The following is a 25,659-nucleotide window of genomic DNA, read 5'->3' on the forward strand; positions in this document are numbered from 1 at the left end:
AACATCAATGGGTCTTGTACTGACGCATGTGCTGTATTTGGGAGGATTTTCGCTCATCGGAGGGTGGTCAAACACAAAATTTATAAGTTCAGTTACTGCGTAAATTTTTGCTTTCATTGAGGCCATGCATATAGCTTGGGTCAGAGATTGGAAACATATATGGATTGAAACAAACTCCATGTTGGTTATTCACTATCTTTTTAAGGATCCTAATGTGGTCTCTTGGCTTCTGATGGTGGATTAGAAGAATTGTCTCTGTCCACTTCGTTGCATGCGATTTATGTGTAACATATTTATAGAGAAGGAAATCATGTTGCATATACTTTAGCTTCATTTGAGGAAAATAGTTATGCTAATTACTGGTGGTCTATGGTTCTAGATTTTGTAGCATTTGTCCATGCTCGTGACATTTCGTGTTGTCCTTATTATCGTTTTCGTTAAACGTTTTTCCTTTGGGGTCTTGGCATAGTCTCCCTACTTGTCTTTTTTTCATTTACTTTCATTATTATCAATAAATTTGGTGGAGGGATGGACGTAGGATTTTTGGGTGTAATGATCATTTCCCTTTTGGAGGAGGATAAGTGCCTCGCACACAACCATTGCCGGAGAATTAATCTCGCTTAATCTTTCTCTATTTAAAAATAAAATAAAATAAATAAATGCACTGAAATTATATACCTATCAATTACAAATTTTGAAATGCAAGAAACAAGAATTGGAAGTGCAAATACTAAGCATTGGCTAACCAATGTATATATCATGAAATATAGGACAGTAGCAGAAAAGTAATTATCAACACAGAAGTCCAAGAGAGCTTTGTATGAACCTGGATTGTCTGTCCTTCCCTCCCATACCCTTCTCATCATCTTTTATTTATATGGTCACGGTTAAGTTACGTCAATATTTTATATTGATTTTTTTATAGAAATAATAAGAAAAAAGCAATAAAAATATAAAATATTGAGTGACTTAATCGTGACTACATAAATAAAAAATAATGAGAAGGATATAGAATGGAGGAGGGCAGACAATCCAGGTCTGCTTTGTATGTTGTCCACAAGTAGACGAACAAAACAATGACGCGACCTTTCAGAAGGACCAAGCGTTGAAGGGATCATGATAGGATGGCCCGTAATTTGATTACCTGATATTACCATGCATTGATGTGGACTGTAGACAACCATCATGAACATGACCACGAATAAAACCGTGCTTTTCAAGAAAATATTTTCTTGTTCTCTTCTATAACTTTTTAAGGGTTATTAATTAACAGTGGCTGTCACAAAAAGAACGAAAGAACCATTACAATATAAAGAAATGAGAATATGAAGAATTTGCGATATAAAAAAATGAACTTTAACGAAAAGTTTCAGGTACTGTTCATTTTAACGAAAAATTATATTTTTACACTAAAAAGTTAATCCTGGTACTATTCACGTTACACTTTATTTTATTCTTATCGTTAAAACTCAAAGTTTTCAAGTCATTTTCATTAGTTTTTCTTATAAAAAAAACCTTCATGTTAATTTTATATCTTGATTTTTCATGTACAGGAAGGTATGAGATACCCACAAGTGAGAATCACGTAAAAGAGAATCATATTCAATCGTTTCAAATCCTTAATTGTTAGTAAACACAAGAATTAAATCACACACTTGACTTATAAGAGTAATGTTAGAGAGATTAAAATTTTAGATAATATTTAGTATACTAAATGACTTGGAAGTTAATAATTAAATTATTATTTAAACGTCGATAAACGTGTTTATTTTCTATTTATGACATATAATTTAGTTTGCAAATTCTGAAATAAGGAAATGATGAATATATGTGGAAAGAAATCATGAACTAAACTTTAACTTGTGGCAAACTCATTGGCTATTTCATGGGTACTTTTTTCTAGAAAACTCGATTGGTCCATGGAAAAGTTCTAGTCATCGAAATATTCTTCTAGCTAGGGTAACATTACATAACTAGGCTTTAAATATTATATTTGGTAATGTTGACCTAATAGAAAAAAAAAAAAAAAAAAAATATATATATATATATATATATATATATATGTATATATGGCTTACACAAAACCTTTGTAAACGAAGACAGTGTTCTGTTGGCTAGTGACAAATTGTTGTTTTGAAACAAAGATATGCTCTCCTTTAGAAACAGAAAGAACAAAGATAAAACCCTTATTATTTCTCACTAAGTATGTAGAACGTTCACTGGGATTTGTTGGCTTGAAAATCATGAGAAACCCATTAGGCTGTAGATAAAAGGCGACACGAATTAGGGCATTCACATACAAAAGCATATGTACATCCACCTTCAAGGCATAATTTCATAAGTAAGAACACATACAAGAGACGGGTCTTGCGAAACGTACGTGTTCAAACGAGAGGATGATCGGTCATATATATTCTACTGAAAATATAACTTTAGCCCTTAAAATTTAATTTTTTTCAACATAAAATCCGACATAAGTTTTTGACTCAAATAAAACTCATTGACTAGATTCTACATCAACAAATTCATTAATTATATTTGACTTTACACATTTAAAAAATTTCGATGCCCAAAAAACACCCCTATTTGAATGTTTGATTTACACAATTAATTCCAAACAAATTGTAAGGGAGAATTAATGATTTCACAAAAAAAATAATAATAAATTCATTCTCTAATATATAATAACAATAAAACATGCCTAATAAATGTAGTAATACATGCTTAGTTAAGTCAATAAAATTATATTTTACATATAAATGTAGGTAAATTATTTCACACACACATATGTATAACAAAAAAATTAAATTAAATTAAAATAAAAAACATGCCTAATATACAAAAAAATTCATGCAAAATAATTTACCTACATAATAAAGCAAACCCAATATATGCAAAGTACATGCAAAATAATATACCTACATAAAAAATGTTATTATTTTATTCAATACTAGTTTACCTATTATTTGTACATATAATAATAAAATGTGCCTAATATATATGATGATACATACAAAATAAAATACCTACATAATGAAGAAATGTTATTTGATTCAAAAATAATTTACTTACAAAATAAAGCAATTGTATTTTATTCAAGATTAATTTACCTATTATTTGTACATATATCTTATAATAATAAAATGTGCCAAATATATGTAATAATACATGGAAAATAAATTACCTACAAAATAAAAGAATGTTATTTGATTCAATATTAATTTACCTACAAAATATATGTTATTTATGTGTGTGTGTGTGTGTGTAGGTAAACTATATATGTATATATATACACATATATATGGAGCTTATGGTAGTAATATATATATATGTTTGTACCATACTTAGGGCCTCTGTATTTAGATCTCGTATAAATATTCGGGGGACTCAAATGTAATTATGTAATAAAGGAATGGTCAAATATGTAATAAGTGAGGAACTCATATTCTATAAAAGGACTCCTCACTCTCCTCATTGGGGGAGGCCAATTCTTAGGCCTGAGATCCCCAAACTCCCTCACATTCAGAGAGCCTCATTCTCACATTACAGAGGCTCTCTTCCTCACAATCTCCTCAGAGAAATACAATAATCAGTGTGGACGTAGCCCAAACATTGGGGTGAACCACGATACATCTTGTGTTATTTACATTTCTTGCAGATTCACGGTCGGATTTACGTTGTTCCAAGACCTCCGGTTTTATGCATCAACATTTGGCGCCGTCTGTGGGAATCGACACGAAGTTATGTCAGTTCTCTCTCAATTTTTCACCTCCGCCGTGAATCTGCAGAAACCCAACAACCAAACACCTGTAGAGTCACTGCAAAACTCATCCCTCAAAAATGCAGAGATGAAAACTCATAAACTCAACCATAGTTTCTTCTCTCTTTCTCTCTCTACCATTATTTGTCAGTTACAATCACACCCATTTAATCAGCATATGAGAAGAGAGAACGAGATCAAGCTGCATTCCACATTTGGCCAAAATCTTCAGAGCAGGGACCAAAAATGGCGGAGCAACTAACAAAGGAGCAGATCGCCGAGTTCAAGAAAGCTTTTTGCCTCTTTGACAAAGATGGCGATGGTCTCTCAGCTCATTCATCTTCTGTCAAATAATTAAGAACAAGATAGAGAAGCCAAACTCATCTGGGTTGGCAAGGACTAAGTCTAAACAATTGGTGGAAACTGTAGCCGCGAAGTTGAAATCACCTCCGCCGGGTGAAGCCACTTCGACGGTTGAAGACGAATTAACACTGTCGAGGAAGTCAAGCCGGCGCATGATGAGGGTGTCACCCGGGCGTGGTAGTGGCAGTGTTGGCAAAAACACACACATTAGGAAGTCCAGGAGTACCCAAATGAAGCTGGACATGGATGAGATGAGCAGTGGCGCTACCTTAAGCCGCGCCTCTAGCGCTAACTTAGGATTTTCGTTCCCTTTCACCATCTTCACTGTGCCTGTTGATAATATTGCCGACACAAAGCCTTTCAGTGACGACGATGATTTACCTTCACGCAATCGACGGACAATGACGCTCGACACCCTTCCATTAGCTGCTTCGGATCTTCATATCATGGACAGAAGTCGAAGAAATTCGACACTAATATGTGCGCCGGTGATGGTGGAATCAGTTGATCAGATGTTGGTCCAAATGGGAAAGGCAAATGAAGTTGGCGCTAATCTCGTTGAAATTTGGGTGGATTTCTTGAAGAACTTCAGTCCAAGACAAGATCTCGACGTATTGATTAACCAAAGTCCTTTGCCTACCCTTGTCACTTACAGGCCATCATGGGAAGGTGGACAGTATAAGGGCGACGACAAACAGCGACAAGATGCACTGCATGTAGCCATGGAATTAGGAGCGGATTTTATCGATGTTCAACTTAAGGTAACCGATGAGTTCTACAATTCAATAAAAGGGAAGAAGCCGGTGAAGGTAGCCGATGAGTTCTACAATTCCAAGACCCACGAGAAGCATGAGACGCACTCATGAATAAGATAAGAAGATGCCCACCAAGGTTCCCGTCTCCTTTAATCATTACCTTCAATGCACATAAGCAAGAAAATCAACCAGCTCTGAGAAAGCAAAAGTGGAATAAAGGAAAAAGAGGAAAGAGGAAAGCACTTGGATAAGTATACTGACCTTTCATCATGCATATTCCCATTTTGAAAAACCCATCCGGAGAACATGCAAAAGTATCAAAGTATGAGAGATCATGCCTGCTGACCAAACCTGCCTTCATGTGAAGTTTTCCTCCAACAGCTGCATATGTTATCCCACTATCCAACCATATCTGCAACAGCTTTTTTGAATGATGTAATTTATTTTTCTTATCTTTCGGAGACATCTGTATAAACCCCCATCAGAGGGTAGTCACAAAAAAAAACGGCAAAGCCCAAAATAATGGGCTGGAATGTTATGTGGAGGGCGAAGGCCCATATGCCCAAAAGAGTCAGGTCCTCTATTATCACCAACCAGGTGATCAAAAGTACGTCCAGTACTCCAAAATTATTCGGCAGCCTGCTGCTATTATCACCAACCAGGTGATCAAAAGTACATCTAGTACTCCAAAAACTTATTCGGCAGCCTGCCGATATTATCACCAACCAGGTGATCAAAAGTACGCACAATACTCCAAAATTATTTGGCAGCCTGCCGCTATTCTCACCAATCAGGCGATTAAAAGTACGCACAGTACTCCAAAATTATACATGAACATCACTCATGTCAATCATACATAAACATTCATGAGCATCACTCATATCAATCATACATAAACATTCATGACCATCATTCATGTCAACATTCATGAGCATCACTCATGTCAACATCCATGAGCATCACTCATGTCAATCAACATAAACATTCATGAGCATCACTCATGTCAATCAGCTTCAAAAGCTTCATTTACAGAGCTCCAACTTCGAGAGCTCCAGCTTCAAAAGCTTCATTTACAGAGCTCTAGCTTCAAAAGCTTCATTTACAAAAGCTCCAGCTTCGAAAGCTTCATTTACAGAGTTCTAGCTTCAAAAGCTTCATTTACAGAGCTCTAGCTTCAAAGCTTCAACTTGCAAAGCTTCACCTACAAAGTTTCAGTGCATTGTCTACAAAGATCGTCTCCGAACAACCGCCATTTCAGCCCATACATGGATTCAATTTGAAGTCTCCAGCCAACAGACTCTATTGACCGAAGACTTGGGGGACTACACTATGTACCATATATTGGACCTCATGAAAAATACTTGGGGGACTTAGCCCATTATTTATGTACTGAGGAGCGAGCAAAAGAGACTCCCTCACTTTCATTAGAAAGCACCCATCGCTTATGTACTGAGGAGCGAGCCCTTATTTTATAAAAGGGACTCCCTCTTCTTCATTAGAGAGCATCGCCGTCAGCTGAGCAACCACCTCACCGCGAGCATCACTCCCAGCCCATCATTTATGTATTGAGGAGCGAGCCCTTATTCTATAAAAGGGACTCCCTCACCATCATTAGAAAGTATCGTCGCCTGCTGAGCAACCACCTCGCCGCGAGCATCAACTCTAGCCCATCATTTATGTATTGAGGAGCGAGCCCTTATTTTATAAAATAGACTCCCTCACCATCATTAGAGAGCATCAACTCTACCCATTATTTATGTATTGAGGAACGAGCCTTTATTCTATAAAAGGGAGCGAGCCCTTATTCTATAAAAGGGACTCCCTCACCATCATTAGAGAGCATCAACTCTAGCCCATCATTTATATATTGAGGAGCGAGCCCTTATTCTATAAAAGGGACTCCTTCACCATCATTAGAGAGCATCAACTCTAGCCCATCATTTATGTATTAAGGAGCGAGCCCTTATTTTATAAAAGGGACTCCCTCACCTTCATTAGAGAGCATCGCCGCCAGCTGAGCAACTACCTCACCGCCAGCTGAGCAACCGCCTCGCCGCGAGCACCAACTCTAACCCATCATTTTTGTAATGATGAGCAAGCCCTTATTCTATAAAATGGACACCCTCACCTTCAACGCCACAAGCCGAGCCAACCAAGGCAACACAAGCAAAGCAGCCTCGCAACATGTGCTACTTCTAGTTGAGCATCATTTCAGATTGGGCACCGCCTCATATCGAGCATCAGTTCTAGACGACATCGAGTTACTTCAGCCCACACAGGGACTGAATTTCAAGTCTCTAGCCAAAAGACTCTCTGGACTGAAAACTTGGTGGACTACTGTTTGTACCATACTTAGGGCCTCCGTATTTAGATCTCGTATAAATACTCGGGGGGACTCAAATGTAATTATGTAATAAAGGAAGAGGCAAATATGTAATAAGTGATGAGCCCTTATTCTATAAAATGACTCATCACTCTCCTCATTAGGGAAGGCCAATTCTTAGGCCAGAGATCCCCAAACTCCCTCACATTCAGATAGCCTCATTCTCACATTATAGAGGCTCTCTCCCTCACAATCTCCTCAGAGAAATACAATAATCAGTGTGGACGTAGCCCAAACATTGGAGTGAACCACAATACATCTTGTGTTATTTACATTTCTTGCAGATTCACGGTCGGATTTACGTTGTTCCAAGACCTCCAGTTTTGTGCATCAACAATATACATTTGAACGTATATATGTGTGTGTTAGGGGTAATAATATGTGAGTAATAACATTTATTGATTTTATTTTGAATATTGTGGTACAAATTGTAAATATTTTGTAATAATAGGTCAATTACTTCTATACTTGGCAGTCATTTATAAATTTGGGTTTTATTTGGATGTTTATAACTAGGTGGGTTTTTGTCTAAGAAATAAGAGTTGCAAGGGTCTATATCTAAAGAACCCTATATTCTACTATAGTGATTCCGTTATACAAAAGCAAGTGACAAGAAGAGTAATTTCATTTCTTATACTACTGTTCCATCTATCTTGTTTGCATTCATGCTTCTAATAATTAAGGTCTTGCATGGATGTTTTTCAAGTTAAAAATCCTTTGAAATGAACGTGACCGAGCTGGAACAAGATTTTCAATTGGTTATGGATATATAGGTTTCTTGTTTAATAAGGATGATAATTGAATATTACGCTAAATAAATATGTTTATACCATACTTAGGGCCTCCATATTTAGATATCGTACAAATACTTGGGGGACTTAAATGTAATTATGTAATAAAGGAAGGGGCAAATATGTAATAAGTGAGGAGCCCTTATTCTATAAAAGGACCCATCACCCTCATAATTAGGGAAGGCTAATTCCTAGGCCATCAGAGACCTCACTCTCTCCCTCAGAGGCTCTGAATCTCTCTCCCTCACTCCCCTCACATCTTAGATAAATACATAATCAGTGTGGACGTAGCCCAAACCTTGGGGTGAACCACGATACATCTTATGTTATTTACATTTCATGCAGATTCACTGTCGGATTTACGTTGTTCCAAGACCTCCGGTTTTGTGCATCAACATTTAGCACCATCTGTGGGAAATCGAGACAAAAAGTTGTGTCGGTTCTCTTTCATTTTTTTCACCTCCGTCGTGAATCTGCAAAGAAAACCCAGGAACCAAACAACCCAACACCCACACTCAAAGACACACCCATTCAATTTACAGAGAAAAAGAAAAAAAAAACTCAAACACAATACTTTCTCTCAGATCCAAATCTCTCATTCTCTCACAGAGAGCGCACCAAAACTCAAAAAATGCGTATTTTAAGCCCAGGTACAAATAAAACTGCCTGTCATGTGCCCACAATTAACATCACCTCACGCCCACAGTTCTGTTTCTACAAGTAGTGATCGGAGGCTAAATGCTCTGGTACGACACCTCACTACGGAAGAAGATCAATCATCCTCCGCCATGGATGCTCACAACAACTCCACCTCTGCCTCGCTAGCTTCCAGCTCCACAACCTCGACTCGGTTGAGTTATTGCCGAGTCTAACAGAGTTGGACCCTCGGATTGCGACCCTCTCCAACCCGTCAGAACCTCATCGAAGATGTCGCCGTCAAAACAATCTCAGGCTAGGACGCCCTCTCCAGTCTCTATAACCCATTTCATTCTCTCTCTCCTGCAATCTCTATGAATTAAAGGGGAGTAAAAGATGAGTAGTCGATCGAGTCACACTTATCTACGTCGATAATCTACCTGGAGATATTCGTATGAGAGAAGTTGAAGATTTGTTCTTGAATTATGGGTCTATTGTTGACAGTGATCTCAAAATCCCTCCAAGACCGCCAGGTTATGCTTCTGTTGAGTATGAAGATCCTCGTGATGCAATTTATGGCCGAGATGGGTACGACTTTGATGGGTTTCGTTTACGGGTTAAACTAGCACATGGCGGACGGCACTCCTCGTCACATCGTTCCAGCAGTTACAGTCATAGTAGCAGCAGCCATGGTGCTTCTTGGCGCTTTGACTATCGTGGGCTGGTCACTAGATTGCCTCCTACTGCTTCGTGGCAGGATCTGAAGAGAAGAGCTCTGATTGCTTGGAGTCTTCGATTTTTTGATCAAGAATAAGCCTAGAGAAGAAGCTGCAGGCAGGTATAGACTACGCTTGCGGTGAGGGCGCTGCAGACTGCCATCAGATCGAGCCGAGGTCTGTGTGTTACGATCCTAACACCCTCGAGGCCCACGCATCATACACCTACCAGAAGAAGGCACGTGGGGTCGGCATGTGCTATTTTGGCAAAGCAGCCTACATGGTCTCTCAACCACCCATCCAGATATCCAGAAGGCATACATTTGGTTACTACATTTGTTCACCCCTCAATGATTAAGATGCTTGATGCTGCTACAGAAGATGCTCTCAAACGTGATAACTGGAGCCATTCAGAAAGGCATCAAGTTCTGAAAAAGATAAAGACTCTCATCATAAAGGAGCGCATGTTCCTACTCTTCACAGACGACACCATGATGTTAAGGGAAAAGAGAAAGCAAAACAGAAATCAAAAGCAGAAAGCAAAAGAGAAAGCAAAAGCAATGAATAAACACCCCACCAGAATGATGTGATTTGCTTTTCTTGTTTTTGTATAATGTGATTTATTTTTCTTATCTTTCGGAGACATCTGTATAAACCCCATCAGAAGGTAATAAAAAATTAAAAATATTAAAAAAAAAAAGGGCAAAGCCCAAAATAAATGGGCTGGAATGTTGTGTGGAGAGTGAAGGCCCATATGCCCAAAAGAGCCAGGCCCTCTATTATCACCAACCAGGTGACCAAAAGTACGCCTAGTACTCCAAAATTATTCAGCAACCTGCCGCTATTAGCACCAACCAGGTGATCAAAAGTACGTCCAGTACTCCAAAATTATTCGGCAACCCGCCGCTATTACCACCAACCAGGTGATGAAATGTACAACCCGTACTCTAATATCATTTAGCAACTAGCCATTCATGCCACCAACCAAGTGATGAAATGTACAACCCGTACTCTCCTTCATGTCACCAACCAGGTGACCAAAAGTACGCCCAGTACTCCAAATTATACATGAGCATTACTCATGTCATTCATACATAAACATTCATAAGCATCACTCATGACAATCATACATAAACATTCATGAGCATCACTCATGTTAACATTCATGAGCATCACTCATGTCAATCAACATAAACATTCATGAGCATCACTCATGTCAATCAGCTTCAAAAGCTTCATTTACAAAAGCTCCAGCTTTGAAAGCTTCATTTACAGAGCTCTAGCTTCAAAGCTTCACTTGCAAAGCTTCACCTACAAAGCTTCAGTGCAGGGCATACAAATACCGCCTCCGAACAACCGCCACCTCGGCCCATACATGGATTCAATTTAAAGTCTCCAGCCAACAGACTCTATTGACCGAAGACTTGGGGGACTACATTATGTACCATATATTGGGCTTCAACTGAGCCTCATGAAAAATACTTGGGGGACTTAGCCATTATTTATGTATTAAGGAGCGAGCCCTTATTCTATAAAATGGACTCCCTCACTTTCATTAGAGAGCACCCAATATTCATGTACTGAGAAGCGAGCCCTTATTTTATAAAAGGGACTCTCTCACCTTCATTAGAGAGCAATGCCGCCAGCTGAGCAACCGTCTCGCCGCGAGCATCACTCCTAGCCCATCACTTATGTATTGAGGAGCGAGCCTTTATTCTATAAAATGGACTCCCTCACCTTCATTAGAGAGCAACGCCGCCAGCTGAGCAACCGCCTCGCTGCGAGCATCACTCCTACCCCATTACTTATATATTGAGAAGCGAGCCCTTATTCTATAAAAGAGACTCCCTCACCATCATTAGAGAGTATCAACTCTAGCCCATCATTCATGTATTGAGGAGCCGAGCCTTTATTCTATAAAAGGGACTCCCTCACCTTCAAATGCCACAAGCCGAGCCAACCAAGGCAACATAAGCCACGAGCCGAGCAGCCTCGCAGCATGTGCTACTTCTAGTTGAGCATCATTTCAGATTGAGCACCGCCTCATATCGAACATCAGTTCAAGACGACATCTAGTTACTTCGGCCCACACATGGACTGAATTTCAAGTCTCCAACCAAAAGACTCTCTTGACTGAAGACTTGGGCGACTACTGTTTATACCATACTTAAGGCCTCTAAATATTTAGATCTCATACAAATACTCGGGGGACTTAAATGTAATTATGTAATAAAGGAATTGGCAAATATGTAATAAGTGATGAACCCTTATTCTATAAAAGAACCCCTCACCCTCACAATTAGGGGAGGCCATTTCCTAGGCCTGAGGTCTCTCATATTCAGAAGAAGCCTCCTCACCCCAGAGGCTTCACTCTCACCTCACAAACTCTCTCTCCCTCTCAGAAATACAATATCAATGTGGACGTAGCCCAAACCTTGGGGTGAACCACGATACATCTTGTTTTATTTACTTTACTTGCAGATTCACGGTCGGATTTACGTTGTTCCAAGACCTCCGATTTTGTGCATCAACAAAATACATAATAATTCACCGTCATTCTGCGTAGTACTTCGTATTTATGCATGTTAGACGGTACCAACAAATAAACACAAAATTGGTGTGTTTTTTTGTTTGAAATCCGCATTACATACAAAAGTTGTGCTCATGAACTTAATAATCCTGCAATCTGACCAATTGTCGCTCTGTCTAAACAATATACTAGAATTCAAAATTAGCAAGCCAGCGTGATACTTAAAATAGGGCACAGAAAGCAGAAACCCTACTCTTCCTCTTCTACATATATATGCTTCTTCAGTATACAAGACCATAACAAAAGTTAAACCATATAAGGACAACGGTTAATGCCTAGAACATGCCACTGTGAACATTAAACAACAACATACTAAATATAGGTAAAAACAAGACTAAGAATATGCAACTATTGTAAAAGACAACCAAAACGAATGCTAGCTAGCTAGCTAGGGATGGGAAAATTAATATTCAAATGTTGTTAGCTAGTTAGAACTTTGAACTCACCTATTTGCCCTCTTCGAATGCAACAAAAATGCATGTATTATTGAGAGAGATATGCTAGTCAAAAAGCAGAAGTGAGTGGGTGGGGGGAGGGGAGGGTTGGGGTGGAGAGATTCTGTGGTTCGGAACCGGACCACATGTTTCCAACAGCTATAGACTAAAAAACAACCTCATATCCCACCCCCTGCTATTGAAGCCCACCGCTATCCCCACCTGGTCTCACCACCCCCCCCCTCTCTCTCTCTCACAAACACCCTACTCTGGCTCCCGCACCGAAGAGTCTCTCAACGGGGTTGGGGGTGATGAAAGAAGGAGAGCTAGCGATCTATTTTTCTACGTCTAGGAAAGGCTGCAAGAACTTTCTTCCTTCTAAGCCTTCACTTTCCTTTTTTGGTAAACTAAGGCTTCACTTTCCTTGTATGGATAAGTTGGTAAACGAAGAAAAAAAAAAGAAAAAGGAGAGAAAAACCATACATTAAAGGTGGAAAAAATAATGGAAAAAATAAATAAACCTTTATCGTGTAGAGTGTTGGAAGCAACAAGTGTGGGAATCCTATTGTCAGAAATATTGAGCCTTTTGTTTTGTGCAGTGATCAGAGGCCTCAGTCCCTTCCTCCTGTGCCTTCTTGTGGTTTAATTTGCTTGCCCCTTCCTGTTTGTATGTTTCTTTGTGTCTCACGGTTAGATTGATAGATTCTACTCCAACCCTTGTGTTCTTTATACTAATTTACATGGACGGTACTAGTACTTGGTCTCGCTCTGTACTCTGTTCTATTGCACAAACACAGACATTTGATCATAATAATATTGAGATTTTTCTATAATTTATAGATTTTGTATCTTATCCAAGCGTGATTATAGCTGTTTGATTGACTGATTAATCATCCTTACTTTGTATTATTTTTGGGTTATACAACTTGTTATGTACGATTGTAAAGTAATTAAGTAGGATCTCTTGTGTCGACTTATTACTTTCCGGATCACACAAGAAGATATTTCTCATAAATTCTCTCAAATAATTGAATTGGAATGAAAGAAATAGGTTTTACAGCAAACCAATCTATAAACTGATGTGGTTCTTCATTGTAGTTCTTTACTATAAACTAATGTCACTTTTTCTTAAGATCAAACATTTTAGCGAATAAACGTACGTATTTTTCTAAATGAAACTCTATCACATGAATTATTTACTTCTTCCTTTAATTATAGCAATTAGATTGCGTTTTCATAATTCCGTATTAGGATATATGAATCGGTCATAATTTATCATAATACTTTGGCATTATATAATTAATATTGTTTGTGAATGCGTTTTTAATTGTTGGATACCGAATACACAGTTCATTACTTTTGCACTATAGAATTTGTACTGTAAGTAAACACAGTTGTAGTCGCACGATCGACCGACCAAACTTACACATTCAAAAAACTAAAAATAAACTGGAACCGCCCTTGACATTGATATTAGCTCAAGTAATTAATTAAAGTAATTAGTGGTGGCATGGAGTTGAGTGGGTGGGATTAATTTGTAAGCTTGTGAGGATCATTGATCAGTGCTTCCATACGCCTCGAACTACACGCACACTTACACACATACAAATTCACGCAAGCAGCAGCAGCAGCTATTGGGGTTGAGACCTTCTGCGGTGCCCAAAGTATAAACTCTTAAGAGCATCTCCTCCAAAATGTACACAACAGCTATAACACTAAAAAAAATCACATTAATATTCTCCAACTGAAGTGTCAAATCTTATGTGGTGATAACATGAATTGGCAACAAAAGAGGTTGCTGTCAAATTTGACAGTAGCTTCAAATATTTTTTTATTAATTATTAAATGTATTTTATTAATTTTTAATTAGTTTAATCATTTATTATAATTAATGTTTAGATGACCAATATTCATACTTTTTTTTTCTTTTCAATCAAGGAAGGTGAATAGATTATTAATTAAACTTTAAATGTCCTTTATTAAACTTTTATTAGTTTAATAATTTATTTTATAAAATAATAAAATATTCATTTAATTTGACATATTGATTGGAGAACACAACTTTAAAAAATGTCAAAGTGCCACATAAACTGTCAAATTTTATATTTTATATTTTAAATTTGATATCTCTTTTCAAGATGATCTAAGACGTTTTAACTGTTAGATGTTTATTTAAAAACATAAAAATCAAGATTTAACGCTTGAAATTCGTAGAATATTTTGCACTCCGAAACACTGCACCGTAGGGTTTCTACTTGAGGGATCACTATCTTCCATCATGACAAGATCTAAAATATCGATGATATCAGAAATATCGGTGGTCCAAAAACACGGAAATTTCGATGGAAATATCGGGATATTATCGATATCGATAAAAATTGAATAAAAACTACGAAAATTGTAAGAAAAACTTGGAAATTTTTATTGAACCTTTGCAGGATGTTTATCTAGTCAATTATCTATTAGTTTATCACACAAAAAAATAGAAGGAAATGCATTGCATGATGGATTTAACTAATTTAAGTTAATTATATAGCGAGCTAGGAAACATTGTGAGTGTAAAAAATTTATAGTAATTAATGAAAGAAGTTTAAACACACCATAATCATTTATATATAATGAATTAATACAATATTTTACACTTTATACATTGCATGGTAAGATACATGAGTGACTTAGTACCACATAGAGTTCCTATCAAGGTCTAAAATATCGATGATATCGGAAATATCGGTAGTTCAAAAACACGAAAATTTCAATGAAAATATCAGGATAATATCAATATTTTAGACTCATAATTCATGAGTCTGCTGCTTCCTCCTGAGCTATAGCTGCTGCCGCTGCAGAATGTCACGTGCTTCTTCTCTCTCTCTCCCTCTTCATATATGAAAATAATAATAAACAGGTTAAGAAAATATTATATATTTTTTGTTCTCGAATTTAACACACATAGAACAATTACTACTGCTACCACACATGATGTTGTTGACATATTGTTGTTGTTGTACTATAGATATTCTTCCCGCCGCGCCTCCTTTTAATCAGCACGCCTTTGTTTGTCCGCCCCTCTCTCTCTCTCTCTCTGCGTGTCTGAAAACCCTAGCTAATTCTCCCTCTCATTATACTAATTTTATATATTTTTCATTAAAATTAAAACTTTGAAAATATCTCATGCACTCCAAATTTAATCAGCGCGCCTCCTTTTATTATATGTATGGAACAAATTAACGATGTGATCCATTTATTTTAGGAAAAATTAATATCCGGTTCCTAGTTACTAATGTTCATTAACTGGAACCTTATTAGTTTTTAAATTTTGATCTAAGTCCTTAGCATTAATGTAATGATGAATTTACATGTCAATTACATAATTTTTTAAAATAAAAATTAATAATTGATTTAGAATTTTAACACTCACACCTTTATTAAACTCCTAACTAATTTTCAATTCAAAACATTTCTAAAATAAATAAAAAAATTAGAAAAGTTTGTACCGTAAGCTTTTTAATAAACTGTTTTCAATTTTTTAATCTTTTATGCACCCATTCATGTAAAAAAAAAATTCAAATTTTTAATCTTAAAATGTACCCATTCTTAAATATAACAATTTGTTATATGTAAAATGTACCCTTTTTTTTAATATAATATCTATTCAATTTTTCTCTAATCCATTTTAAAACTTATATGGGTTCATTTTTTCTTTTGATTTGAGAATGTATCCATGTCAAGTTTAATTGAAGATATTTACTAATGTTATTGAGCCTAATATCTATTACTTTTTTTTGTGTGGTTTTGAAGAATGTACTCATGTTTTAGTACAATAATTTTTTGTTAATTTTGATGATTGTACCCATGTTTACACACACACACACACAATAGTATAATTTATATTTTAATATTTTTAATCCCACAAATTATAGGTTTTTATTGAAAATCTCATTAACATAAACAAATATAATTTTTAATTTTTAATTTAAAAAATATAGTAGCATACATAGAAATAAATTATCATATTAATTTCAGGGACCTCGATAAAAAATAGAAAACCAATAAGGCTTCAGTCAAAGAATATTGATAGCTAGGGACCGCATCCAAAATCTCATCTTATTTTATATGTTTGGATAACTAAACGATCCTCAATTTGAATGACGTTTTGTAGAAATGATCTTCAAATGAAGATTAAGAAAATAAATAGTTCAAGTATGAAATATATATATATATATATATATATATAATAAAAATATGTTATCCGCATATCACAATAGCGCTGTAACTGCTATTATTAATTTTTTCTAAATAGTTTTGTATATGAGAGCCCAAATTTGAAGGAACGAGAATGGTGACCACGAGGGGGCAGGCCATCCCATTAGCCCAAGACGAAGCGTAAGAGCTGGAGGACTTTTCCTCTCTCATTTTCTCTCCAACAGTCAATGCAGCAATTGCTCTATGATACAATCGTATGAAACTTACCACGTAAAATCACATCAAATATCAATCTTCGCAACATAAATTGATCGAGCAAACATGTCTAGCAAGTCCAAACGCCTCTCATTGTTGCTGCGTTTACCTTTTTTGACATACGATAAGGCAATCCTTACATTAAATTCATCTAAATTACAGAAAAGAGGATTCAAACTTTTGAATGCATGGTGTATAACACACTAATGTAGCCAATTTGGTTAAGCACACGTATGCGTGTTGGTGACATCCTTCACCAGTTTTAATATCACATTCAGAATAAATGGTTGGAAAAACAATTTCAAGATAATAACGCAGGCAAGTGTGTGTATAATCAATGCATAGAATGTAATGCGCAGATTAAACAGAAGGAAACAGTATTCAACTGTTCTACAGATGATAGGAATGATCATTAACTCGGAAAACAGAAAAAGGAAAGGATTTATCCACAGAAGGTGCACAATTTTAGCTTCCAAAAGGGCAAACCCTGGGAAGATGCAGATTATTTTCCGAAACCCAGAATGCAAAGCCCAGTTTTGATTTGAATAACCAAAAGCTCATAGAAAGTATTAAGACAATAATAGGAGGGTCCTGTTACTGCGCTGAAGAACCCGTTGGTGCAGACCCAGATCCAGATGGAGTAGATTCCGAAGGTCCAGAACTTGAAGGTGCAGATCCCGAGGACGTAGAACCTGAGGGTGCTGGCCCTGGTGTTGCAGAATTCTGATACTGTTGGTTCATTGGCAAGGATGGTGGCGGCGGCACTGCAGAATTATATTGCAGAGGGTGTTGCTGGTACTGTGGTGCTGGTGGAGGCATATACCCATATGGAGGAGGATAAAACTGCTGACGATATTGGTTATGTGGTTGAGCCATGTTCTGAAAAGCATAATGCTGACCATGTTGCTGCCTCTCTGAAGCAGAACTGCGCTCTCCTGACCCTGTGGCCCCACTAGGAGCCCCTTCCTTGGATGGAATAAGGGCACCCATTCTTTGAGGATCCATGGACGGATAGAATGATCTCTCCTGTGAAGGTGGAGGCGGCATGTTGTAGTAGTGCACAGGCGCAGCTGGGTCTTGTGATTGGTTCTGTTGTTGAGATATGACTGCTCGAGGCAACAAACCACTATGAGCCACCGCCTGCTGCCTCGCTTCAACCATGCCCTCTGATTCCTGTTTTGGTGCTTGGGGCCTACCCCACATTAACTTTAACCTCAAACCCTTTACTACCAGTTTGTTAGAGAGTTCTTCTGCAGCCTTTTCTGCACCTTCTCTTGTTGTGTAGGTTACAAACGCACATGCTCGTTGAAGTACCATCCTAACAGATTCTATTTCACCATGAGCATAAAACTGATCCCTCAAATCCTGCTCAGAAATTCTCGCATCAAGCCCACCCACATATAAGGTTCTTATGCTTCCATCCTCAGGAGGTTCCAAGGAGGGCATCTCTCCAGCTTTGTTAAGAAGCTTCATTGCCACTGGATCATTGACTCTGCATATATTTAGAGATGAAACATGAGCACCACAAACTTAAGAAATCCATAGGATTACAAGACAGGCATGTGCAAAGATGTGACGGCAAAATTGGGATATAGTTTTTTGAAAGCAATAATGTTGGTTGAAATGCTAGCAAGGAGCTGAAGTTATTACACAAAATAACCAACTCTGAATTACTAAATGAGGAATACGAACAAATATATTACACAAGATAACCAAAACGGAGAGACTTCATCTACTTGTTTAATCTACCACTTTCTTATACAAGAATTTTCTCAACTGAAATTAGGTAGACTTTCAATCCAACCAAAAAATTTAGTGAAACCATTACACATCAGAAAAAATGCTCATGCACAAACAAATTCACAAGTTATAACTAGCCAACAGTTGTCAGTTAACTATAAGCATATAACATGCAACCACAAACCCATTCCATGCTTCCATATCACCTTGAGAAGAGTAAAGTATAAGCATTGGACATACCCATAGTAACGATCTTTGATGTTTTGCTGCGACAACTCCCCGGTTATGGGCATCTCGTGTCTGTAAGGGCACTCAGCACCTCTTGTGCACTCACCACGAATGTAAAAACTGCAGACATGTGCTCTGTTCCTTTTGTAATAGGGCGTTGTTCTTTGAAGCTTCAGAATAGTGTCACTGGGCCGTGCCTTTCCATATGAAGATTCGTAATCTATACCAGCTCTAGCCTGAACTCACCAATCAAAATTAAAATTAGATGCTAAAGTATTCCATAACATTTACGTAAACTGGTGCCATAACTCAGACTGATTCTTCAAGGAAATGATAGAAAAGTTACCTTACGGTCGTGCTCCTCGGCGAAAAACTCCCTATTTACATCACTCTTTGGAATGGCATCATCAGAACTGATGGCTAGAGCAGTATCTCGAACCTGAACTGGCAAACCGTATTCCAGATCCAAGAGGCAAACTTGACAAACGTTTTTCAACTTACTGCATGTCTGGCAAATCTCCGACTTCTTAAATCGCGCATCACGACCAGGCCTCCACCTGAAAACTGTGAACGGACGCGTGCAAATCTTGCACTCCTTGTCATAATCAGCTCGTGTCATCCGTACGTAGGGATTGTCGCCCAAGCATGACTCACAGATGATGGGAAAATCTGATCGTTCCCAACCATCCGCCTCCACATTCCTAAGCAACCTGTGTGCCATATTACCTAACCAACCAAAATTTACCGCTTAAAATTTCATGATATAATTGGCCTCAAAGTCAGCTGCATTTAAACAGAACCATATTTTTCTTCCTCTCTCTCACTCTCTCTCTCTCTCTCTCTCTCTTTCTCACACAGACAAAAAATATACCCAATACCCAAAAGCTACAAACTAAAACCTAATCACCCCAAAATCCCTAATCCTTGACCAAAAACATAATCAGTCACCTATACTATGTACAAAATCAGATGCGGAAACTCAAATCAAATGCTTCCCCATCGCCTTAAGTTTGAAAATTTCAATCATCCCTCGAGCCTAAAGTTGAAAAATTACAATCCTTTGTCGACTAAAAGATTCGAAATACCAGAAAACAAATAATTGTACTAAATATTAAGTAAATTTGGTATAAATTCAAATCAAATAAACAAAAATCAACAGAGCTACCGTGTCTATCTAACTCGATAAATAACCAATGAGAAGCAAAAGAGAACGAGAAATCCACCTGGAGATGAGATTGGCTAACTGCTGTCGGCGACGAAACGGCCGGAGATGGCCGGCGGTTGCAGCTGATGTTCAGCGGCTAGGTTTTGGGTTGAAAGGTGCAAGCTGAAGCGCAAGGGATAAACAATTTTACATGTGCGAGCAAGGAGATCATATGGATTCACAGACCAAAACCTAATTCCTCTCTTCCTCTCGCTGTTTCGCGCTTTGGTTCCCACAAATTCGTTGCTTTCAGATAACAGGCTCTTTTAGCTGGACTCCCGGAGGCTTAACGGCCCAATTTCTTGTAACTTCTTTTTACGCCCTTTAGAGGCCCATTAAAAGTTGTAACCTTTTTTATTCTTTTTCCTGGGTTAACCGCAATAAAAATAGAGAACTTTAACGAAAAGATTCTGGTACTGTTTATTTTAACAAAAAATCACATTTTTACATTAAAAAGTCAATCATGGTACTATTCACTTTACCCTTTATTTTGTCCTTATCGTTAAAACTCAAAATTTTCAAACTCTTTTCATTAGTTTTCCTAAAAATATAACCATTATTTACAAATCTTTACGCCATTCATTTAGCTTAATTGTCCAATTATTATTATTATTTTTACAAAATATTCAAAGAGAAGGTAATTTTCAAAGAGAAGGTAATCACCCAATGTGTGTGGGATAGAGAGGGGGAAGCTAGCCAAATGTGGGATTCCATGGCTAGTTGTATCCGAAAAGTAGCAAAAGAGGTATTAGGAGAGTCCAAGGGCTTTGCCCCACACCAAAAGGAATCTTGGTGGTGGAATGAGGAGGTACAAACAAAGGTGAAGGCTAAGAAGGAATGTTGTAAAGCCTTATACAAGGAGAGGACCGATGAAAATGGTGAAAGGTATAGAAAAGCGAAGCAAGAGGCGAAGAAAGCTGTCAGAGAAGCTAAGTTAGCGGTTTACGACGATATGTATAAACGACTAGATACCAAAGAAGGAGAGTTGGATATCTATAAACTATCTAGAGCAAGGGAAAAGAAGACAAGGGACCTAAACCAAGTGAGGTGCATCAAGGATGAGGATGGAAAGGTTCTTGCTACAGAGAACGCGGTTAAAGACAGATGGAGAGGTTATTTTCATAATCTTTTCAATGAAGGACATGAAATGAGTGCTTCTTTAGGGGAGTTGAGTAACTCAGAAGAGTGTAGAAACTACTCTTTTTATCGTCGAATCCGGAAGGAAGAAGTGGTTGTAGCTTTGAAGAAGATGAAGCATAAAAAAGCAATAGGCCCAGACGATATACCAATCGAAGTGTGGAAACTTTTGGGAGAGACAGGTATAACATGGCTCACTGACCTTTTCAATAGGATTTTGAAAACGAAGAAGATGCCAAATGAGTGGCGAACGAGCACTTTGGTGCCTATCTACAAGAATAAGGGCGACGTACAAAATTGCATGAACTATAGGGGTATTAAGCTAATGAGTCATACAATGAAACTCTGGGAGAGAGTCATTGAGCATAGATTGAGGCAAGAGACACGGGTTTCGGACAACCAATTCGGGTTCATGCCAGGGCGCTCAACCATGGAGGCAATCTATCTCTTACGAAGATTGATGGAAAGATATAGAGATGGGAAAAAGGATTTACACATGGTCTTTATAGATTTGGAAAAAGCGTATGATAGGGTCCCAAGAGACATTCTTTGGAGGATTTTAGAGAAGAAAGGAGTACGAGTAGCATATATCCAAGCTATAAAGGATATGTATGAAGGAGCAAAGACTGCCGTAAGAACTCATGAAGGACAAACCGAAAGCTTTCCCATAACTGTAGGATTACATCAAGGCTCATCCTTAAGTCCTTACCTTTTTGCGTTGGTAATGGATGAGTTAACAGGACATATTCAAGATGATATTCCTTGGTGTATGCTTTTCGCAGACGATATAGTGTTGATAGATGAAACTCAGGAAGGGGTAAATGCAAAGCTTAACCTTTGGAGAGAAGTGTTGGAATCTAAAGGTCTTCGCCTAAGCCGATCAAAGACAGAATATATGGAGTGCAAGTTCAGTGCAAATGGAGGCCAAAACGAGTTCGGGGTGAGGATCGGAGATCAAGAAATACCAAAGAGCGACCGTTTTCGTTACCTAGGATCTATCTTGCAAAAGAACGGAGAATTAGATGGAGATCTCAACCATAGAATACAAGCTGGATGGATGAAGTGGAAGAGTGCATCCGGCGTGTTGTGTGACCGCCGTATGCCACTGAAGCTCAAGGGAAAATTTTATAGGACGGCAATAAGGCCGGCGATGCTGTATGGCACAGAATGTTGGGCGGTGAAACATCAACACGTACACAAAATGGGTGTAGCGGAGATGAGGATGCTTCGTTGGATGTGTGGGCACACGAGAAAGGATAAGATTAGGAATGAGGATATCCGGGGTAAAGTAGGAGTAGCCGAAATTGAAGGAAAGATGAGAGAAAATCGGTTACGGTGGTTTGGACATGTGCAAAGAAGGCCTACTGACGCTCCGATTAGAAGATGCGACTATGGGACAGAGGTTCAGGGCCGAAGGGGTAGAGGAAGACCTAGGAAAACTTTGGAAGAGACTCTAAGAAAAGACTTAGAGTACTTGGATCTAACGAAGGACATGACACAGGATCGAGCACAATGGCGTTCTAAGATTCATATAGCCGATCCCACTCAGTGACTTGGATTTTCCAAGTCTCCAACCGAGAAGTTTTCCTCACTCGGGAAATTAAGGGAACACTACCCCAACCTACATGCTCCACTCAGAAAGCTTCAACTTACAAGCTTCAACAAAAGAAAATTCAAAGAACTTAGCGAAGAAGGCTTTGGTGTATTTAACACAATACGTTGAAATGAAGGAAAGCTTATTTATTGATATCCCCGATAAGCTACAAATATCTACATATACATGAGTCAAAATAAACACACAAGAGGGAGCCTTCACAAAGGTTGCTTAGGAGAAGTCTCAGCAGTCGGTAGAGCCCCAGAAAGAGAAGGCACCGGAGGGGGATCATTTGGAGCCTCAGTACTGGACAGAACCCTAGAAGGAGGAGGCATCAGAGGTTGATCATTTGGAGCTTCATTACGCGGTACAGCCCCAGAAGACGAAGGCAATAAATGCCTTTGGAACAAACCCACAAATCTCTGATGATCAAGTAAAACCTGACCATCAGTTTCCTTCATCTGGTCAAGCTTCCTCTTCATGTTTGTAGCATAGTCATGTGCGAGCCGGTGCAACTGTTTATTCTCATGCTTGAGCCCCCTAATCTCCTGTTTGAGACTCATCACTTCAGCCGCCAATGATTCAACTTGGCGGGTTCGAGCAAATAGGCGTTGGGCCATATTAGACACAGAACCTGCACACTGAACACTGAGAGCCAGCGAATCCTTAACAGCTAACTCATCAGACCGTTTGGAAAGTAGTCTGTTATCTTTGGGAGTGAGAAGGTTCCTGGCCACCACCGCAGCGGTCATATCATTCTTCATCACGGAATCCCCAACGGTAAGAGGACCAGTAGGGGAGACGAAGGATGGGCGCCATATGTTGTCTGGAGAAGGCGGGGCTGCCTCTTCAACAAGGTTCAAGTCAAAACGACGGTCGGAGGGGCCAGACATTTTCAAAGGTGTTGAAGAGAGAAGAGGTCGGACAAATCAAGATCTTAGAAGTGCAAGAATAAAGCTTCTACTGGTGGAGATTCAAGTGTGCTTTGGAACTTAATGCCAGCCCCTATAAAAATCTGCACTCGACGGAGCTTCAGAAATCGAAGAGGCGCCTGCTCAGAAATCGAAGAGGCGTTTGCTTTCTCAAAAGCTGGGCTGCTTAGAGATCACGAGGGTTGATCTCAGAAATCGAAGAGGCGTTTGCTTTCTCAAAAGTTGGGCTGCTCAAAGACCACGAAGGCCGATCTCAGAAATCGAAGAGGCGCTCGCTTTCTCAAAAGCTGGGCTCCCCAGAGACCACGAGGGCCGATCTCAGAAATCGAAGAGGCACCTACTTTTTCAGCCTTGTCAGCACCTGTCACACGCACACTCAGCTTTGCGGAAATTATGGGCATTCTGTCAAAGACTTCTGGGGAAGTAGAAAACACATGAATCTTACTGTTCAATCACCCACTTCCCACACGCAACAATAGCTCATGGGTACCACAGATAACTTTGCCAAAGTTCTCTGCCAAAGTTGAGCACGTGAAGCTTGCAGCTCCCACTACATCGCTCTGACCAAGAAGGGTAAAAGAATAGCAATTTTAACACTCCCAACAAGATTGCTTGCTCCAAAATCGAAGAGGCACCGCCCTCCGAATCTCGAGAGCCAGACTCCCAACATGATTACTTTCTCAAAAATCGAAGAGACACTGCTCCTCGAATCTCGAGAGCCAGACCCCCAGCATGATTACTTTCTCAAAAATCGATGAGGCATCGTTCTCCGAATCAATCGAAGAGGCGCTCGCTTTCTCAAAAGCTGGGCTGCTCAGAGACCACGAGGGCCGATCTCAGAAATCGAAGAGGCACCTACTTTTCTAGCCTTGTCAGCACCTGTCACACGCACACTCAGCTTTGCAGAAATTATGGGCATTCTGTCAAAGACTTCTGGTGAAGTAGAAAGCACATGAATCTTACTGTTCAATCACCCACTTCCCACACGCAACAATAGCTCATGGGTACCACAGATAACTTTGCCAAAGTTCTCTGCCAAAGTTGAGCACGTGAAGCTTGCAGCTCCCACTACATTGCTCTGACCAAGAAAGGTAAAAGAATAGCAAAGAAACAGCACTAACAAAGTTTAGACACATAAATTTTGAAGGTCTAGCTACCATATTATTACCCACAAGGGTAAAGGAACAGTACCACTGCTGGATAATTGAAAAGTCCCTGTGTGTCAACCTCTGTGCTTCGTGGCAAGGTAGACTAGCAAACATGCCCAACCTTTACTCACATTCGAGAAAACACTCCCAACAAGATTGCTTGCTCCAAAATCGAAGAGGCACCGTCCTCCGAATCTCGAGAGCCAGACTCCCAACATGACTACTTTCTCAAAATCGAAGAGAGGGTAAAGGAACAGTACCATTGCTGGATAATTGGAAAGTCCCTGTGTGTCAACCTTTGTGCTTCGTGGCAAGGTAGACTAGCAAACATGCCCAACCTTTACTCACATTCGAGACAACACTCCCAACAAGATTGCTTGCTCCAAAATCGAAGAGGCACCGCCCCCCGAATCTCGAGAGCCAGACTCCCAACATGATTACTTCCTAAAAAAATCGAAGAGACACTGCTCTCCGAATCTCGAGAGTCAGACCCCCAGCATGATTGCTTTCTCAAAAATCGAAGAGGCATCGTTCTCCGAATCTCGAGAGTCAGATACCACAGACCACTTTTTCAAAGTGCTCTGACAGAGTTAAAACATGTGAAACTGGCAGCTCCCACTACCGTGCTATGACCAAGCAGGGTAAAGGAATAGCATTACTACTTGTTGTTAGGGAGACTCCTATATATGTCGACCTCCATCCCCAACGGACAGGCAGACCTGCAAAAATGCTCAACCCTTCATCATATCTGAGAGGGCACTCCCAACGAAGCCTTTCGAAATATTCAGCT

At 38.9% G+C, this 25,659-nt stretch overlaps 2 protein-coding genes across 2 annotated transcripts; one reads left to right on the forward strand and one right to left on the reverse strand.

Annotated features, from left to right (window-relative positions):
- The first annotated feature begins 9,142 nt into the window (after positions 1–9,142).
- LOC139197785 (serine/arginine-rich splicing factor SR30-like) lies at positions 9,143–9,502 on the forward strand. The gene has a single exon (XM_070825749.1). It carries the CDS (start codon positions 9,143–9,145, stop codon positions 9,500–9,502), a length of 360 nt encoding a protein of 119 aa, XP_070681850.1.
- Positions 9,503–17,209: 7,707 nt separating this feature from the next.
- On the reverse strand, positions 17,210–20,302 carry LOC103440670 (zinc finger CCCH domain-containing protein 40-like). Its single transcript, XM_008379360.4, has 4 exons — positions 20,078–20,302; positions 19,201–19,580; positions 18,867–19,090; positions 17,210–18,378 (listed from the first exon to the last, which is right to left on the reverse strand). Exons 2-4 carry the CDS (start codon positions 19,573–19,575, stop codon positions 17,481–17,483), a joined length of 1,497 nt encoding a protein of 498 aa, XP_008377582.3. The 5' UTR covers positions 19,576–19,580; positions 20,078–20,302; the 3' UTR covers positions 17,210–17,480.
- Between the last annotated feature and the right edge of the window lie 5,357 nt (positions 20,303–25,659).

This window comes from Malus domestica, chromosome 07 (assembly GCF_042453785.1).
Source record: "Malus domestica chromosome 07, GDT2T_hap1".
NCBI classification, from domain to species: Eukaryota; Viridiplantae; Streptophyta; class Magnoliopsida; order Rosales; family Rosaceae; genus Malus; species Malus domestica.

Excerpts from the sequence above, each read along its gene's own strand:
- LOC139197785 (XM_070825749.1), top strand. The coding sequence starts at position 9,143 with ATGAGAGAAGTTGAAGATTTGTTCTTGAATTATGGGTCTATTGTTGAC.
- LOC103440670 (XM_008379360.4), bottom strand. The coding sequence starts at position 19,575 with ATGGCACACAGGTTGCTTAGGAATGTGGAGGCGGATGGTTGGGAACGA. Across the intron at positions 19,091-19,200 it reads CCGAGGAGCACGACCGTAAG|GCTAGAGCTGGTATAGATTA; the intron begins GTAACTTTTCTA and ends TGGTGAGTTCAG. Across the intron at positions 18,379-18,866 it reads ATCAAAGATCGTTACTATGG|AGTCAATGATCCAGTGGCAA; the intron begins GTATGTCCAATG and ends AAATATATGCAG.